The 19,733-nt window shown below is 42.5% G+C and overlaps 1 protein-coding gene across 2 annotated transcripts in view; it reads left to right on the forward strand.

Annotated features, from left to right (window-relative positions):
• Positions 1-19,733, forward strand: part of CACNA1D (calcium voltage-gated channel subunit alpha1 D) — a 1,248,477-nt gene that overhangs the window by 765,247 nt on the left and 463,497 nt on the right. For both annotated transcript variants that reach the window (XM_069206436.1, XM_069206437.1), the window contains exons 24-27: positions 866-973; positions 1,070-1,122; positions 15,853-15,999; positions 18,546-18,747. In XM_069206436.1, coding sequence (XP_069062537.1) covers positions 866-973; positions 1,070-1,122; positions 15,853-15,999; positions 18,546-18,747 — 510 coding nt within the window. The remainder of the gene's footprint in view (positions 1-865; positions 974-1,069; positions 1,123-15,852; positions 16,000-18,545; positions 18,748-19,733) is intronic.

Consider the following 19,733-nt stretch of genomic DNA (forward strand, 5'->3'; position numbering starts at 1 on the left):
ACCTGCATCGCAGCTGGGAGATCGAGGCATAGTGGCGGGAGAAATGACAAGCAACACCCACTTGTGGCTGCTGATAATGACGCCAACCCCATGCAACGCAGTTTTCTAACACCGTTCGACAATATTTTACACAAATTGTCACTGGGCGTCAAAGTCAACCCGACTCTGTGCGGATCTGAGGTGCCCCATCTGGAAATTGATGCATGCTCCCTTGCGAGGGAGAAAGAAACAGCGCATTTCTGACCGGACTGGAGAAAAAACAATGCACGGTCTCCCTTGCGAGGAAGGAATCGGCGCATCGTTGATCGTTTCAAATGCACGCTCGCCCGTGCGGCTTTATTTGTGACGCTAACCAGGTACTTTGTACAAAATCAACATTCTCACTGTTTTCTATGGATTAAGACCTTTATCCTTTTGAAAATTCATATCTTGACTAATGTATGTTGGATTTTTGTCATTTTGGTCTTGTTTGATTTAGATAAATAGTCATAGTGATTAGATGATTGGCCGTAGTGGATAAATATTGTTGCAGGCTGGTAGCTGTTTTTATACTTTTCTTACCATCTCCTCTGAAAACCATCTTTATATAGTCAGTTTAACAGTTATTAAATTAATCAAATTGCCTACAACCTGACTGACCCTTTTCTAGAACTTCTGCTAACAGTATGCAAACTTTGGAAGCAGATTCCTATTCAAGCCATGTGTTGTAATATGCCATTGACTAAATGTAAATGTACACGCTTTTGTACATCCATTACTTACCTACTACACCAGTGAATGGACATAAACAGTAAATAAGAGTAATATTGATGCTTTATTAAGCAGTTGAAACCTTTTATTCATAAATGCCTTTCTTTCTCCACAGCATGTTGTTCAGTGTGTCTTCGTTGCCATACGTACTATTGGTAACATCATGATTGTTACAACTCTGCTCCAATTTATGTTTGCTTGCATTGGAGTTCAGCTGTTCAAGGTAACTCATTTAATCCCTTAAAAAATTGGAAACATGACTAATACATGCTTTAGAACAATTCAATATTAAAAATATTCATGTTTGTTTCATATGTAGGGTAAATTCTATCGCTGTTCAGATGAAGCCAAACACACACCAGAGGAGTGCAAGTAAGATCTGTTTTCTTTTATTCATCTGAAATGTTAGGAATAGGTTAAAGATTCCTATTTCAAATACAAGGGACCATTCTGAGGGAATTACATTTCTACGGCCCCATTCACAAAGACTTTTCCAACTGTATGCATACTCAAAAATACCTACAAAGTGTAAAACAATTTACTACTTTACACTTTACTGTACACCTCTGTACAGTTACACAGGACTAACTCCCATGCACATGCATAACTGCATAACTAGCTGTAGTGTGGATTGCCATGTGAGCTTGTAAAAAATGGGCAAATGAGTAGTGAGGCTGCCTTTGCCCAATTTAGAAGTGTACCCTGTGCACATCTTATACATTGGGGAAATAGCACCATCTAAAAAAGACATGTAACAAATATCCCACTAATTAGTACTCCTTGAAGGCTTCCTTAGAAAATGTAACTGAATGGAATTTATCCCATATATTTTACACCTTATGAATGTCCACAGAGGCCACTAAACTTTTTTTCCTACCAGTAGCTCTCCAGGACACCAGGTGGTGCCACACTACTGTAGTTGCTGCTCTGCCCATGCTGGAAGTGAAGACTCCAGCTTACATATGTTGTGGCTTGGTGAGGTTGAGTCTTTTCCTATTTTTATAAGTCTAATAGACACAGGACCAGAGCCTGGTTAAACTTACGTTCACAATCATGATTGTTTAGCAGATTAGTTCAATTGCACCCTTTAAGGTATCAGGGTTTAAACCCTATCACTGTTGTTTTAGATGTCCAGCTCTGATACTCATCTCATTTGCACGTGGTGTCTGTGGTTTGCTCATATTAGTATCCCATATTATGATTCCTGTGCCTTATTAAACCCGAAGACTATCAGTGAGTGGGAGGTCAAGTTGTTCTCAAACTGGGTACTTAAGGATACCCTTACTCAACTATTTTCCTCTCCCTCATGTAAGTCTCCTAGTACAGAATATCCATCCAAAGGGTCCTCTCATAATAAGCTCACAAAACACTGTGCGAATGACAAGTCCTCCTTTTTCTCATCTGGAAAACAGTCCCACACTTGGGATTGTTTGGAGAGTCAGCAGTGTCATCATTCTGCAATGTAGCTTTTTTTTTTCTCCTTCAGAGCTCACCTGGTTTTGCAGAAGTTTTGCACAGAGTTTCTGTCTCCGTCCTTTAATCTGTCTCAGGTTGAGGGTTTTCTATAGGCTATGTTGGGCCTTTTCAGAGCTGCCATCTTTCCTCTGAGTGGCCTTCTGGCTTGGCTCCTAAAGGTGGACTAGACTCTTCAGACCTTTAGCTCCAGCCTGACATCTCCTAACTGCACGCATGTACTGGCTGTGGCAACAGCGCTGCTTCTATTGAAACCACCTCCACCCAAAACCATATCTCACCTTGCAGCAATGCTGCTTTTGACCTTGTCCATGGCACAACTCTCAGGGCTCCTTTCATTGCAGACTCAGCTCTTGCTAATGGAGGGGATTCTTTGTGTGGTTAAGGAAGAGTTCAGTGGCTCCTTTGAGATCATCGCTTGCTGATCCTCCACCTGGAGCTCAGAGATTCATGCACTAGGAAGAACTCTCTAATTTATACCCTTGTGCAGCTGAAATCCCAAATTTGGAATTCTGAAAAAATTGAACTGAGGAGACTGATTTAGAAATGTATAGTGTCCTCCCCTCCTTATTGTTCTGATGCTGGGATATCCATGGATCTCCAAAAAGCCAGTGGCCTTTAATTTTAATGTATCCTTTGAGTAATTATTTCCTTTCATTCAAGCTCTCATACAAGAAAGTATGGCCATTTAGATTTATGTGTAAAGCGGCAGAGCTTCTGGGATTGCCCATTCTGTGTGCTGTGCCCAAACCCATCATCCTCAAAGATATCCTACAGCAATCTTCTGTGGCCCTGCTCCCCTTCAACTAGTCCTTGTTGGACCTGCTGCTAGTGGCATGGGAAAGCCCTTCTTGAGCCTGCAGTCCCTTGGCAGAATGCCCACCACTTGTATCGATCTCCATTTCTGGATCATCCGACCCAAAGCTTGAGTGTGCCACGCTTCTCTGGAAAGCTTAGTAATTCAAGCATCTTCAGGGAAACTGTACCTCAAAGCCTTCCCTACTGCCACTCTGGGCCACCAATCCTAAGTCCTTGACACAATGGGTCTCAAAGTATTTCCTTCGACAGCCTGGCCTTGTTTATTGCCAGTGCCACATGAGTAATATTCCCGTGCCTTGTCAGACATGGCAATGCAAGCTATGCCTCGTCAGACATGGCAATGCGAGCTAGCACTAGCCTTCCTGAAGATATGAATGGCTCATTCTCTAAATGTGTTAGGGACACACTGATGCCGCTCACAAATTCTGAAGTGCAGGCTGAGCTCAATTGGCACAATAGCCCACTGTGTGCAGGCATACCTGGATGCACTCTACAGGACTTTTTGGTGATGTTCAAAGTACATTGATTGATATGCCATTTGTTTGTGAAAGGCTGTTTTGTAAAAAAAAAAAAAAAAGCTTTGTAGTGGATTAAGAATAGTTGAGCTCCAGAATGTTTCCTGGAGTTGGCTACTCCAGCAGAGGTTTCACAAACAGTAGCATCACTTTGATTCTAGCATAATTTCAGCTAAACAACCATGAACAGTTTGCCTAGCCCTAAACACATTCTGCATTCTACCTTGTAATGCAGATCCTCTTGGCTACACCCATGCACTCTCTCAGATGACAAAGAGGAGTGGGAATGAGCTCCTAGACCTAGTGGTGAGAAGCCTTACACTTGGAGCAGTGTGCTCTGAAATAAAGAACTGGAGGATGCGTTAATTATGAAGGTGGATGCCTTGAATCTCATGTCCCCTTGATATCATGAATGTGAACTCTACCCCAATGTGACAGGTGTTTTCCCTTGTATTGACCTCTTTGATATGGTCCTGACCAGATAATGTAATCTCCTCTTACACTGTACACTTAATCTCACGTGGTGCTTTGGGCGACGCCTTTTCCTTAACTTGCCATATTTTATGCATTCCGTTCAATTTCACTCATCTCTAGTAAGCTGCAGAAAGTGCAAGAGGATGGAGTACAGCTGATTCTCATTTCCTCAGATTCAGAGAGGAGGATTTAGTATGCCAATATTTTGAAGGCTGAGCTTTTGGCCTCTTCTTCTAGACAGAGCAGACCATCTTTTGAAGCACGGTGGTGGGGTCTCCAACCTTAGATCTCACACTTCTTTTCTCCAAATGTGTGAACTTAGCAATGTCCGTTGGAGGTTCTCAGCTGCCTGCAAGAGATGGCAGATGTCATTCTGGTTTTCTGGGAAACTGTCAGGAAGTCTGTTTACACTTTGCACTGTCACAATGAAGATCATCAGTCGAAAGTTATGCCTTTGCACTTTCCTTCTCTCAGGCAGCTTTATCAAGTCTACAGTGAAAATGTACTTGGCTGCCGTGCCTCGTTTCTTGATTAGCTCTCCATGTTCAGATTGCTCCAGGTGGTACAGTGCTTATAATGATTTTCTATATATGTATCCCCCCTCACTCTCCCTCACTCACCTTGCAGTGAGACTTATATTTGGTTCTGACTTTCCCTATGACATTTCTGTTTGAAATGATGAACAGCTACTCTGTTTTTCTTTTGACTCCTATTACTATATTCCTAGTGGTTATTACTTCATCCCATAGGGTCTGATGCTCCAACCAGTGTATTTTGTTTTACCCAGGTAATTTTATCCTGTGTACTTGCCCTTGTTTTTTTCTAAAGGTGGTGTCTGCATTCCACATAGGCCAGGCTGTTACTCTTCAATCTTTCTTGAGTGGTAACACAGGCGACACCCTGAGTGCGCTAATAAAACATCACATCAAGTGGATGACTAGTTTCTCTTGGTCTTGTTGAAGAGAAACAGGGTAAAGCAGTGCCCATGTTTTATGGGTTAACTCTTCACGTTAAGATCTGTTAATCCTGGGATTCAAAGGATCTTTCTGTAGCATTTTTGTGCATTCTAATGAGAACGCTGGTGGTTTCTAATGTGCTGAACTGGGCTGTTTCACTAGCTGATGATTGCAATGTGAATAGTTATCTTGACTGCGCACTTTTGCCAAGCATTACTGCCTTGTTACTCACATTAGGATGGCTACTAGATCTGTTCTGCACGATTTTCTTGTTTGATTGGCAAAACTCAGTCCCACCTCCCAGTGAGTATTGTTTTATCACTGATTCATAAGTTGAGGAATCTTCAGGAAGATGCATCTATTAGAAGACAAAGCTATTGATCTTTGCATATGGATGTCAGAGTTATATTTCTGGTGGGTAATAAATCTTCCTGCAGTTTCCTCACCACTCTCCCTTCTTCCCTTATGTAGCATTGATGGTTCTAATAAAGTTCAATGTATCTAACTGTTTTATGTTCTGATGTGCAATGGTCTGTTATTGTTAATCTTTCTAGGTTCTTCTATGTAAGCCTTGGCAGATCTGAAAAATGTTTTAACTGATGTCACTGTGTCAGGCAGTGTCGTATAGGCCAATATTCACACTTCCAGAGATGAGGGGAGCTGTAGGTGGAGTCTTGTAGTTCCAGCTGGTGGCACAGTAGAGCTTCTGCTACAAAAGAAAATCTGGATTCTTTCTGGTGCCAGGGGATTTACACAAAGTGCCGAACCTGAAGAAAGATACAGTATCTACTAGAAAACAGTGTGATATTGTAGTGTGTGTGTGTGTGTGTGTGTGTGTGTGTGTGTGTGATATTACTCTCAGTTCCTAGTTTCTATTTGTAAACATTGTATTTCAGTGAGGTTAGGTTTTATTGTAGATTCAGACAGAAAAGAAAGGTACCTTCGAAGTACATCAGCACTCCTTTGTTTTGTTTTTACAGTCTGGGGGTACAAGACAACCCAACTTAAACTTGAGGATGAAGCATGCCACATAGTGAGAGATATACGTAAAAAGCAAATGATGCTTCCTCTTTTCTACTGAAAAAAACTAAAAAGGGAGGTTGATGTACTTTGGAGGTACCACTCTTATTTGTCTGAATCGATAATTAGTCTTGAGAAGATAAAATGACTCTCCAAAAAACTTCCCACTCCCTCTTCATTTTATATGGCAGGTTTAGTGCACCCTACTGTTCTTTACTACAGCAACATTTTAATTCCATTTATGTTTAGTGATGCACTTCCTTTCTCATCACCATGTTACTGTCTGTTATCCTATTCCTCCTCCTCCTCGTATACCTTGCAGTGCCGTAGTACACACAACCTACCACTACCCACCACAATACATCAACAACTTACCTCACTCTCATCCTATCCCACCTTTTGTCTGCACACATTCACTGAGCCTTATGGTGACTAAAAGCCACACTATCTAAGCCAAGGCTAAATGACACACTAACAGGCTATCAAGCAAAATATTAAATGAGCTTTATATTTCACTCTGTGGAATACTAGATCATTCTGTAAAACAACATCCTTTAAAACCAAACTTTTGGGCTCTCACAAGCCCTCATTACCTTTTACTGACATCCCGGAGATTTGCTTTGATCCCTAAGACTCAGCCCCTCCCTCAGCTCTTCACACTGACCTAGCCACTCCCCCACTCTAAGCCCACTGTGAATCCATTGTCATCTGATCAAGGCATGATGCTCATACAAATAAATAACCCTCAACATTTTCCCCAACATATTCCTCCTTCTCCAGGGGGAAACACTCACCTGACTTGCTTCCGGGATTCCTATATTAAATGCACAATGAACTAACACCACTGTTACACTGTATGTGATTTCAAGTTTTCAACAAAACTGTTAGTCAAAACTTCAGTGCAGCTACCAACTCCACCCTTTTACCCCCATTACCTACAACCCACAACCACAGATCCACGTTCAAGTAGTCCCCAGTAATTCTTTATTTTGCCCTTAAGTCTTAAGTTCTCTGTCCTACTCTTTCTTCCAGGAAAACCTGTCAGTGTCCTATTTGCATCAGTCAGAATTGTCTCTGCATCTCGAAAATCACTACACGGGACACCCTAGCTACACAGTTCACTCTGCCTCCTACACATCCACCACACGTCCACCTGTCATGCCCAGTTACTTTCTCACAGTCCCACATACATCCTCAACTGAACTCTCTGATCAATCCTGCAACACTGTATTTTGCTCTATCTGAACCCTTCAGCTCTCAGATCATGAGACCTTTAGCACAAGTGCCCTGTCCTAATTTGTCTAACCCAGTGCTTAATTTGTAAATAAAAAGGTGCCAGTGCCAAAAGCCCTCCTCTGCTGCAATTAAATGTGCGAACACAGAATACTGAGGCGGCGTAATCACTGAAGCTATTTCAATCCATATAAAGCCAGTCCCTGCCCCTTCAGCTCACTCTTGCAGCTTTATACTTTCTCCCATTATGACGCTTTTTCTTTTTTCCTTTCCTCTGTCTTTCCCATATGTGTCTTTTGCTCGCAGCAAATGCTTGAGACAGAAGAATAAGTCCCGGCCCTCAAAAATAAGTGCTGGTGCTCAGCACCAGACACAACAAGCACAAATTAAGCACTGGTCTAACCTTTCATTTCTCAGGTAAGACAAATACTATCCATGTTTCAGATCAGCAGTGGTTCTACTCCTTGTAAAATATCTACTGCTGAGTCGGATTTTCTGGCAGCTCTCATTCAGGATTTCAACTTCCCTTCTTCTTTAAGATGCTGAAACAATTGGTTTTCAACTGCCTTACACTTTGTCTCTCCCAACACACCCTAATGAAGCTCCTCCAATTAAGTTTTTCTTCTCTTCACTCCACCCCACCATGCTCAGCTCCATTCGACAGAAAAAGCACTCCCCCATGCATACAACTTCATCACTACTGCACATGACAACTAGCTCTCTTCCATTTCTTTAACCTTGAACCTATCAACTGCCTTTGCCACTGTTGATCCCCCTACGCTCTTCTCTAAAATATCTGTGCATCACTGGGCTGGCCTATGACTGATTTAACTTTTAGCTGTCTAATTACTCCTTTACAGATGCATGGAATTCAAGCCATCTGCGCTCACTGCATTCTCAGTCATTGGCTCTCTTCTCCCACCACTTCTCTCTGTAATATTATCTCCCCCTCAGCTCTCATGTCAACTTTCTGTGGATGGGACACAAGTGTGTTCGTCCTCCCTACTTTCAGCACTTTTGGCACCTCACTTCCAGTCACACATCACTGACTGCCTCAGAGCCATCCGTTTCTGTAGGTTCTGTGTTACCTCATGCTGAACCAATTACAAATTGCAGTGCTATGCTCGCCTCCCCACTGCAACTACCTCTCCTACTAGTGCCATCCTCTTTCCCCATGATGTACTCAATTTTGCTCAATGGGCCGGAAACTTTGTTGGAATCTTCATCTCATCATTGAGGACGGAAGCATTTATCACCAATACAGCCGCTGCAGCACACTTTCAATTACTTCACATATGCAAGAACCCATCGCAAATACAGTTGGCCACAGCAAAAATAGTAACTAACTTCCTGGTCTTCAAAAGACTGGACTACTGAAATGGTCTTTTGATTGGCAACTTTTCCTTTGCACCTCTAGAAAAGGTTCTAAACTTTACATTTACGTTCATTCTTTCTGCGGCATCAAGAAAAATCACCAATTACTTACATTTTTGTACAGGTCTATTTGGAGTTTACCCAAATGTAAATTGTATTCTGTTTAACAAGGATAAAGACGATTTCTCATAAGACATGAATACATTTCAAATCCTTTGAGTAAACATCACCTTTGTGTACATTTTGAAAATATATACTTGCTGAAAAATGAAAATAATCTTGAATGAAGCCAGAGATCTTCCAGTAATGAGTTCCACCTTTGTCAAAGATTTTGAAAGACTCAGATGGGAAATGAATTTTCATCGCTTTATTCCAAAGAGTTTTTCTTTTCCAATAGAAGTGCTTTTGGTGATGGGCATATGAAGGTGATGCAGGTCAGTTTGGATTTAATTCTAGTTTCATATGGAAGCCAGTGGAAGTCTTTTAGCATGGGGTGGTCAAGTTCATTCTTTTGTGATGGGAGCATGTAATGCTGCTTTTAGAGGTGGCTTGGGTTTTTAGAAGACCAATTAGATTGGCATGTCCCTAGTCCAAGCCTGTAATCTCTAATGACTGAACAACCGAACAAAGTTATTTCGTTGTAGGAATTCTTCCAAGGTCTTATAGGCATGTTTTTAGTTTATGCATATCTTTAATAACGTAGGACATTTTTATAAAAGTTTAAGTCACATCTGCTTATTAGTGAATGATGCTGGATTCCTTCATCAGGACAGTGAGTAACTTCATATTCAAGTTAAACAATGGGGGGACACCACAAATGGCTTAATGAGAGGCACCATTTCTCTAATTCGTTTACTGTTGTCTAGAAATGAGCTGAACCAACTCTAAATACAATCCTTAAAACTCTTGTGTTTTTACAGGATTGGATGCACCATTGATAATCAACCGTATTGAAGGATTCTGTCAGCTGGCGAGGATGAGGAGATACATGTGACCTTGGTCCAATATGCTCATCCAATTGTGTAAAAACACACCATTTTTTAGGACAGTATTCAGTTGGTTCACCTCATTCCTAACCAACAGTTAACAATTTATACAAACAGCCTCGACTAAGGCTGATTATCGCTATAAACCAGAGAGACCTCTGGCTTGCTCATTCTGTCAACCAGTCCCCCTATAAAAGGTTAAATTCATGGGTTTTTATAGCACCTGGTCTCTGATTTATGTCATGTTTCTGAAATAAAATGGCCTCACAACAAGACTAAAGAAATATGGCAGATATTGTATCATCTCTATTTACATATAGAAAAATCCTCCCTATAATTATAACAATGGAAACATGGCAGCTTCATTGTAAGCGGCCATACTATTATGGCAACTACCATAATAATAACAACAGCAAAAATATGTCAGTCTAGATAGGAGGCAGACATGATACTAACACTTCTGTGTGTGTCTAAAGCTTCACTCTTTCTAATAAAAAGAGATAAAAGAATCTACAAGCATATATTGACAGTAAAAGAAGTCTGAACGGGACATGTCACTGTGTTCACTACACCACTGCTCCCCAAACAGGACATGGAAGCAAAGGGGGAGAAGGGGCAGTCAGTCGAGTGTAGTCACACATGATGGAACCCTGAGCAGGAACCTGCAAAAGATAGATGACATACCGTGAGGAGAGAAAGTCATATCGAACCGGGTGTTGTGTCCTGATCACGACACCTGAGTTGGAATTAGTAGTGGTAGAGCTGCATAAAGGTGTGCTCTCAAAATCTGTTAAACGGGTAGAGCAGGATATCAACTTACCGCTGTCTCTCACCTGTCTTTCCATGATACATGGCAGACCTTCTCTGTCCGAATGCTTGGAAGATAGCCTATTTTTATACAAATGACGATGTGTGGATGGAAGATTTAGAGGGGCAAAGTTCCAGAGTTGCAACATTGAGGAAGACATTGATGCTCAATGCCTGCAGACAGGCAAGAAGGTGTTCAAGGTCATCAGGTTCTGTGTAGATTAAAGATGTGCTTGTTTGTGTTTCACAAAACATGCAGTGATGGGTCCTGCATGCTTATTTTAAATGGTGCACCTGGACTTTACTCTATGGGTCCTTTACAATTCTAATTGTGGAGAAAAAGCTCAGCTTGCCTTCTTGATCTATCAGTATTTTTTTTAAGTGCCACACATCTTATCTCCCATCTGGTGTGGCATTTATGTCTTCTTGAAGGTCTTGCAAGTGCTTTGCAGTGATGGATAGTCTATAGCGAAAGACGGTGATGTCTAAACTTATTGATTTGAGCTAGGAGGGGAATACTGTTAAGTTGCCACCCAGAGCATGACCTCCTTCCTGCTTCAGCAAAGGAGTGAAGTAGGTTCTAGTAGGCCCAGCCCCTCTGCTGTAGGTGTGCCATTCAGAGAGATATTGCCTCTCTAAATCTTTTCACAATGTCCTGGGGAAATGACACTGAGCCACAGCCTTGAGCAAAGCAACTGGGAGAGGGGAACTGGCACATTCCAGAGCCCTGGCCAGTGATTCCACAACAGTTAAATCCGTCTTGCACAGATCAAGTCTTTGTGGAGTTGCTCACCCTCTTGTGTGCTTTGGGTAAAAAGTGCCAGAGCTCCCGATACATGACAGGCTCTCAAATGCTCCTAATTGCCCCCGTGGAGCATTAGCTTGAGGTGGCTATTTTGCTCACTGCCCAGGTTACCTCTCCTAATTTTGAGGGGGCCACTGGACTTTTTGGCCTCATTTGAATTGGGTAGTGTGGTCAACAAAGCCCCGGTTCTGAGACACTCATCTTAACTGCCCACAAAATGTCTGAAATATGGTGGAGTCTTGTCTTATACAGCGTCAGGACTCCCTTCATTTACACATTTTTACAGTTGCAGGGTCAACAATACTTGTCCAGACTTTTCTGGAATGGGTCACTGCTTTTGCAACTCTTTGCCTGTGCTATTTTTATTGCTTCCCTATTAGCGTTGATGGTTTTCAGACTGGAAATAATAACTTTTTTTAATGCCTTGGGCACTTAATAAGCGAGGATAGTAGAGAACAGTTTTAGTGACTACACTCAAAAAAAGTTGTATAAAATCCCAACAGTTTATGATAATTTGCCTCTTTAGTGAATCAGGAAAATGGGCTAAGTATGATTCTTAAAAGGATGATCTTGTGCAAAATGGTGCATGCAACTATTTCTTTCTCCTTCAAAAATGTGATTTTAACCCAGCAAATACATATGTCTCATTGACTGAAATTTATTATTATATATCTCCCTTTTGGTTACAACATACAGCGCCTGGATAAGTTTATTTTGTATATAAACGTGTTTCACCTGTTGTGAAGCACTCAGTCAGCCTTCTTGTTGGATTTTACACGTTCTCTCTTTTAAAGGGATATGAGGCACACTATATTTATTGTGCGCAACCGTTTATATCCTCAAACGATTTACCTCAGATCTACTTGTTTTTCACTAATAAAAAGTGTTAGACTTTTCATCCTTGGCATGGTCTCCCTTAACTTTTTGCCTCTGTTTCCCAGGTTGTTGATGTGTGCTGGACTCTGTTTTTGCTGTTTTTGTTACTCTGGGCACTTTACCACGGCTAACCAGTGCTAAAGTGCAAGTGCTCCTATACAAAATGTGTATGTAATTGGTTCAACCATGATTGGCATATTTGATTTACTGGTAAGTCCCTAGTACAATGCACTAGAGGTGCCCAGGGCCTGTAAATCAAATGCTACTAGTGGGCCTGCAGCACTGGTTGTGCCACCCACCATATTAGCTCTGTAAACATGGCTCAGACCTGCCACTGCAGTGTCTGTGTGTGCACTTTTAAACTACCAATTTGACTTGGCAAGTGTACCCATTTGCCAGGCCTAAACTTTCCCTTTTCTTACGTGTAAGACACCCCTAAGTCAGGCCCTAGGTAGCCCCATGGGCAGGGTGCAATGTATGTTTAAGGTAGGACATATACTAATGTTTTTTATATGTCCCAACAGTGAAATACTGCTAAATTCGGTTTTCACTGTTCAAGGCCTATCCCTCTCAGAGGTTAACATGGGGGCTGCCTTTAAATATGATTAAAGTGTAGATTCCCTTTGGGAGCGGATAGACATGTGGAGAATGGGACTCTGATCTTACTATTTAAAAATACATCATTTAGTAAAGTTGATTTTAAGATTGTGTGTTTGAAAATGCCACTTTTAGAAAGTGAGCATTTTCTTGTTTAAACCATTTAGTGACTCTGCCTGTTTATGGTTTCCATGTCCGGGTCAGTTTGACAGTTGGGCTGTTTGCACCTCTCTCTAGACAGTGACACAAAGGAAGACGGGGTGTAGCCTGAACAGCCTGGTGAGCCACCTGTGCTAGGAGGGAGGGGGAGAGTGGTCACTCACACCTGAAAGGGCTGTGCCTGCCGTCACACAATGCAGTTTCCAACCCCCTGCTGTGTGTCTGGGGCCTGGCCTGGGCAAGGCTGAATTTCACAAACAAGAGAGACTTTTCTTTGAAGTAAGCCTATTTCAAAGGGCAAAATGGGTATAAGAAGGGCACCCAAAACCATAGACTTTAGATCACTTCTGGAAACCAAGAGGAACCTCTGCCTGGAGAAGGGCTGAAGAGATGAGGAAGAAGAGCTGCCCTGCCTGTGACTGTGCTTTGTGGAGCTATCCTGCAGTTGCTGCTTCTGTCTGTGCAAGAGGACAAAGACTGGACTGTGTGTCCCTTCCTGCTTGTGAAGAACTCTCCAAGGGCTTGAAACTGAGCTTGCGTCCTGTTGTTGAATTATCAGGGTCAGCAAAGACTTCTGTCTGCCAGCACCTGGAGCCTCTGCTGAGACTCCTGCCCTGCCAAGTTGTGCCCTATCCCAGTGGTTCCCAACCTGTGGTCCGGGGACCCCTGGGGTCCGCGAAGCCTTGTCAGGGGGTCCGCGAGAGCCTAGAAAATTAAAGAATATTTACAAATATTGATAAATTAGGTCCCCAGCTTTCAGTAATGACTCAGGCGGGGGTCCCCGGATTCCCATAATGATTCAGTGGGGGTCCCTGGGTTCCATTAATGTTAAAGTGGGGGTCCCCAAATATCAAAAGGTTGGGAACCACTGCCCTATCCAGTTCCTGTGGCCCTGACAGGTAAAGCTGGTGGACCAAGGTTGGAAATTCACACACAGATCGCCGTGCCGGGAAATTTCCAACGCAACCACCGAACGGCTAAAGAAACGACACGCCACCAGCTCTGCGGCTGAAAATCGACGCTGCAACAACGCAACATCGCTGGGCGCGGAAAAACAACACAAGCCTGGCCGGATCCGAGGTGTTTTGTCCAGATCAACGCATCTTTCTCCTGCAGGGAAAGAAATGACGCATGCCGATCAGATCGGAGAAGGAGAAACGACGCAAGACCTCGCTTGCGGGTGAAAAATCCACGCTCCGCATACCTTTTTCGATGCATACTCGCCTGTGCGTGTTATTTTGACCTGACCCACATACATTTTCATGCTAACAGCGTTAGCGTTGTGATTAAAAGAACATGAAGACTCTTTTTGCATTTTAATTTTTAACTTGACTTGTGTATGGTGATTTTTTGTTGTTTTGGTCTTGTTTTTTTTTGGATAAATATTCTCTATTTTTTCTAAACCTGTGTTGTGTCATTTTGTAGTGTTTTCATTAAGTTACTGTGTGTGTTGGTACAAGTACTTTACACCTAGCTCTCTGAAGTTAAGCCTGCCTGCTCGTGCCAAGCTACCAAGAGGGCGAGCGGGGGTTAGCTGAGGGTGATTCTCTTTTACCCTGACTAGAGTGAGGGTCCTTGCTTGGACAGGGGGTAACCTGACTGCCAACCAAAGACCCCATTTCTACCAAAAAGGGACTTATTTTGGACTCAAAATTCCTGCAGTCTATCAAGTTCCCTTAAGGGTGCATTGACCAGATCCTATATTGTTTTTACTATTGGATCTAAGTTAATCATATCTGCTAATTGCAATAGTGTAGCTCCATGCCTTTTTATATCACAACAGCCAAGCATTCTGGATTTCACTGGACCTTCCAGTTACACTCGATCCAGTGAAGATGACATGGTGGCTTGTGCATTTACAATTTACGGAACAGTGTGGCTGTATTCTGTTGCACTCAGAGCTTTCCCTATTAAATGAGCACCCGTTGCTTCTTGCCATTGATCCAAGCATATGATAGTCCATTACTTATGAAACTGCACATGATGCGTGGGGGTGGAGCGTCTGCTTTCCCTGCTCCATAATTGGATTAGGGATAACCGATTAGCAATAAATGGAGCCAAGGTATTTTTTGCTCATCTGAAGCCCACCGCCACACTGTTTGTGGTTACTTTATCTCTGAACTGCTTTCACTCAAGGGCCTCTGATATTCTGTCGCTGAGTCCTAGTGGATACTGAAGAAGCTTTGCATCCATACACATACCTGGTATTCACGGTCTCTTGCTTCTGTCGCAATCCAGTCAATAATTCACACTTTTTTTCCATAGACAGACTATTTGTTTAAATCGTTATCTTGAAAAAGAGTAAACTGGGATACATCATAATTGGTGAAATCATCATGTCAGGAGTAAGGAAGCCCAATTATAAATCTGTATCATCCACATTCTTCCCTACAGAGATAGGATAGCTATTTTCATGTTTTTGATTCTAACTGCCCTGGTAAATAAATAATATAAACTGCAGACTGTCAAGAATGGGGCTTCCCATCTATTCTGTTCTCCACTCTGCCAGTGGTGAGACATTCTCCTTTACGCTAATTTAAACGCTCTTCTGACTAAGAGGATCAGAATTATACATGAAATTGTGTCAACAGTTAAAACTCTTTCAGTACACTCACATAGCCCAGGCTGTGTCAAAAATGAGGTAGGCCATTATGAATGAAGATCATTCGACTTCCATGTCAGGATGTTCTGAAATCAGGAGCCCGATTCAAGGGGGGTCCGAAGCCTCCTGTCGTTTAGAAATACACTGAAAAGCCTGCTTTTTAATTTCTGCCTCTCAGAAGTAACATAAACTCTATGTATGCCGATTATTCCTGGCTTTATTTGCTTATGGTACAGTATGTTTTTCTATTCACTATCAACTACAGATATCAGCAAAATAACTATCAGTCAAGCACGTAGCTAAATCATTGCTCTGTTTTCTACCGAAACTCTTACAAAGCTCGAATGCATATTGTACCTTGTGCATGTTTGTGAAGTTATGAACACTTATGGTTTGTTTTCTGCAGGGGGCTGTATATTGTTTATAAAGACGGAGATTTTAATAACCCTTCACTGAAAGAACGAATGTGGCGCAACAGTGATTTTAACTTTGATCACGTCCTTTCCGCCATGATGGCCCTCTTTACAGTCTCCACCTTCGAAGGCTGGCCTGCGTGAGTAAACAAGCCTTCGACTTGCGTGTGTTTTTTATTCTACTACTACATAAGTGTAACCCACGCGCTGAAACTGTTTTGCTCTGAGTTAGATATCGCCAGCTGTATGGAGCTTGCAGAATTCCCTGTTCTGAAACTGTCCTCCATTACTTTCTCTCGAAATACCCTCTATTTTCAGAGTCTGCTTTCCATTCAGACGAGACAAAACTCTAATTTTAAAATAAAAAAAGACTACATGGAACTAAGGAGGCTATGCGATTTCCACTAAATGCACAAAAGCCATTCCTCTGAAACGATGCAATTTAGTCTCTTTTTAGGGTCGAGCCTGCTTTGCATGCGCTCGCACATGCATATAGCAGGGAGACTCTTTTGTATTTAGAAAAGGGCTCCGAGCCCTGTCAACTTCACGTCAGTGCTTTTTATTGGTTTGTGGGCTTCCCTAATTAAATTGGCTTGCTTTCATTAGTCGAAGGCACGCATATGTCATGCCTTTTCCGGTGGCAAGCCCTCCTCGAGCGCAGCGACCAAGTACAGAAAACATGCGAGGCTCGCTGTTTTCCATCGGGCTCGTGGACTTTTTTTTAAACTAATTTATGAGCCCGATCTCGCTTGGCAGAAGTCGAGCGCTTTACCTACTTGATTTCACTTTTTCGGGTTACGTGCATAAATGCACTTTTGCCCGATAGGTGAAAAGTCGGGTTAGGAGTTTACAACGCGATCGGGTCTAACACGAGCAAACGCGAGACCCGATGCATTGTAAATGCTTGTTACGCTTGAGTTAATGGTGCTCGGCCAGGGCTTAATTTGTAAATGTATGAGCGCTGGTGCCCAAGCGCTGCTTAGAAGCCAACTACTAGAGCTATTAAATGTCAGAAAACCGAATACCAAGACTGAGTAGTCCTGAGTCCACCTCAGTCCTCTTTAATCCCTTGCCAGACGCTCACTGCCCCTTTGTCTCACTCTTGCAGGTTCCTCCCTTCTCCAGCGGTGACTGTTTTTCCATCTTTCTCTCCCCCGTGTGTGTTTTTCCCTCTGTTGCTCTCGGGAAATGTCAAATCTAGCTCTACCATTTGCTCTTGCACCTTTTAAAGCAAATAGATGCATCTAGAAGGAAAGAAGGACTTTGGGAGTTAGTATGCAGAAATGTTTTGCCATTAGTTAAGAGAATTATGCAAGAATCATAGCTCAGGAATGAAGGTTATCTGCTGATGCTGTTTTTGATTTTTAGGTCTGGCTTGGAAACAAGTTTTTCTGATAAGGTGTTGTTAAGAGGGGTGGGCAGTGAACTCCGCTTCGCTCACGGAGTTTGAGGAGTTTTTCCCTCTCCGCTCTCTGCTTAGAGCACATAGTTCTGAAAAAATCTGCATAGTGGAGCATATTTTTTTCCTCGCTCGTGCTCATCAACAGTGAGTTGGCGAGCGCGAGTAGGGAAAATCTTACTCAAGACCACCTCCCGGCAAGATTTCTCAGCACAGATGGTTGCAACCGCTCACGTTGAGAAACCTTACGTTTGCGTTGAGGTAGCTGCTGCTCGAGTAGAAAATCAACTCGAGTGGCAGAAAATAAGCAGCGCACGTTCGCACTGATTTATCAGTGCTAGGCAAACACCTGGCACTAAAAATCAGTGTGAACGGCATGACCTAACGCACTGTGCCACTTGCCGAACTCCGCGTAAAGCGGCAGAGTTTTTTGGGAACTTTGCAGAGCTACGCGTAGCGCAACTCCGACCAGCCCTAGTTGTTACCAATTCTTACAGCCTTGCAGTAATAAACAGCATTTGTGCATGCATTGCATGTAAGCAGCATTTGTGTATATCTGCGTTTACATGCTTTGGCACATTAAAGTCAGATCTGCAGTTCTTGTTTTATTGGAGGCCCAGAATTAAAACAATGTATTTTGTGCAGAGAGGACTTTGACTCCTACACTTTTTGTGAAACCACTGCATCACTGCATACCACTACCATCCAGAACTTCAGGAGTTTGTTTTCTCTAATCAAAAATCAAACACCTCAACATACTTAACGTTTTCTCCGCATGCATGATGGCTATTCTGCATTTTCCGATGCCCCGCCGATGGGCAGGTAAAGTGTGTGACAGTTGCCCCACCCTCAATAGCGTGGGGCAACCATCACTTTCTACTGGTGGCCTCTTGGTGGATGGGCCGCCATGTCAGAGTTATTCACGGGCAGAGCCAGTAGAGGCTCAGCCCGTGTAACCCTGGCGCTTTCAGTCATGGAACCTCGCATTTGATGGGGGAGGCACAACACTGATCAACAGTAGTGACCCTGCTCCAGGAAACTCTAAATAAGGCCTAATTTATTTTTCAATTTCAAGTTCAAATTCAGCCATTCGGGTCTTTTTCATCTGTGGCTCCTACTTTTCCAGTTGTAAAAGAGCAACGATGGCAATCAAGACTTCTCAACTATATTTATTCTGTATGCATAGATAAAAAAAATATTTTTATAAATAAATGAAACTGTAGACATGTGGTTACCTATGTGTCTGCTGTGTTTGAATCGTGTATTTTCTGCATTTTTGCATTTTAGGCTACTTTACAGAGCTATAGACTCCAACGGAGAGAATGTTGGTCCAATTTATAACAACAGAGTGGAGATATCTATCTTCTTCATTATCTACATCATCATCATTGCATTTTTCATGATGAACATCTTTGTTGGTTTCGTCATTGTCACATTTCAAGAGCAAGGAGAAAAAGAATATAAGAACTGTGAGCTGGATAAAAACCAGGTGAAATATACTTAATTTTCCTCCTTTAAGCTTTTCTCTTTTCTACATGTATTTACTCATTTTGTTTTGGTTTAAAAGAGAATGACAGAGATTTTTCAGTTACTAAATGGAAAATAGATATAAACAGGTACAAATTACAGAGGTTGAAACGCCTGTAATGTCCCTCACCTTGCTTAGCCTCTTTCAAATAAGGTATACGTTCCACACACATGATCAATATCAAAGGTTACAGCTTGGTAGAGTTTAAGTCCCACTCACGTTAATACCCCAAGCCCCAGAACAATGCAAATATTTCGAGCATCTCAGGAAAAAATATACTTTTGCCACCTGGAGCATTCCCCACACACTGAAAGAAGCAATTATTTGACCTTTTTCAGCAATTTGGCACCCCTGCTAAATGGTGTCCCAGGTAACTGTCTTACCAAGACTTATGGAAGTCACAACCGGTCAGGTCATGGGCCACAGTATGGCATAAGAGCAGGCAAACCTGGAAGAGATGGCACACAGTACAATTAAAATTACACAGTTTGACACGTAATACTACATTTCCCACCTGGCCTGATTTTCACTTTTGTTGTTTTACCCCGTGTTCTCCCTGTCCGGTTCCTTCAGTTTCCTTATTCCCTTGCCTTGTGTACCTAATTACCTTCTTACCTACCTTTTTTTCGAGCTTGAATTTCCCATCCAGTCTCTCTCCCTCATGGTGCAACAGTGGGCTTCATATTTGACACCTGAGTTGGTTTCCTGATACATTGAGGGCTAGTTACAGTCTGCCTCCGGTTGCACCGGGTGGAGGCCTAATACTGATACTCCTGACTTGATACGCTGTGCATAGGAATACACTGTGAGTCTTCCACCTACCGTGCTGAAGCGCAGTGCTTAATTTGTAAATAAAAACGTGCCCAGGGCCGAAAGCTCTCCTCCGTAACAAGCAGCTGCTGCAATTAGATGGGCTAGCACAGAATACTGAGCCAGCGTAATCCTGA

This window comes from Pleurodeles waltl, chromosome 9, assembly GCF_031143425.1.
Source record: "Pleurodeles waltl isolate 20211129_DDA chromosome 9, aPleWal1.hap1.20221129, whole genome shotgun sequence".
Taxonomy (NCBI): domain Eukaryota; kingdom Metazoa; phylum Chordata; class Amphibia; order Caudata; family Salamandridae; genus Pleurodeles; species Pleurodeles waltl.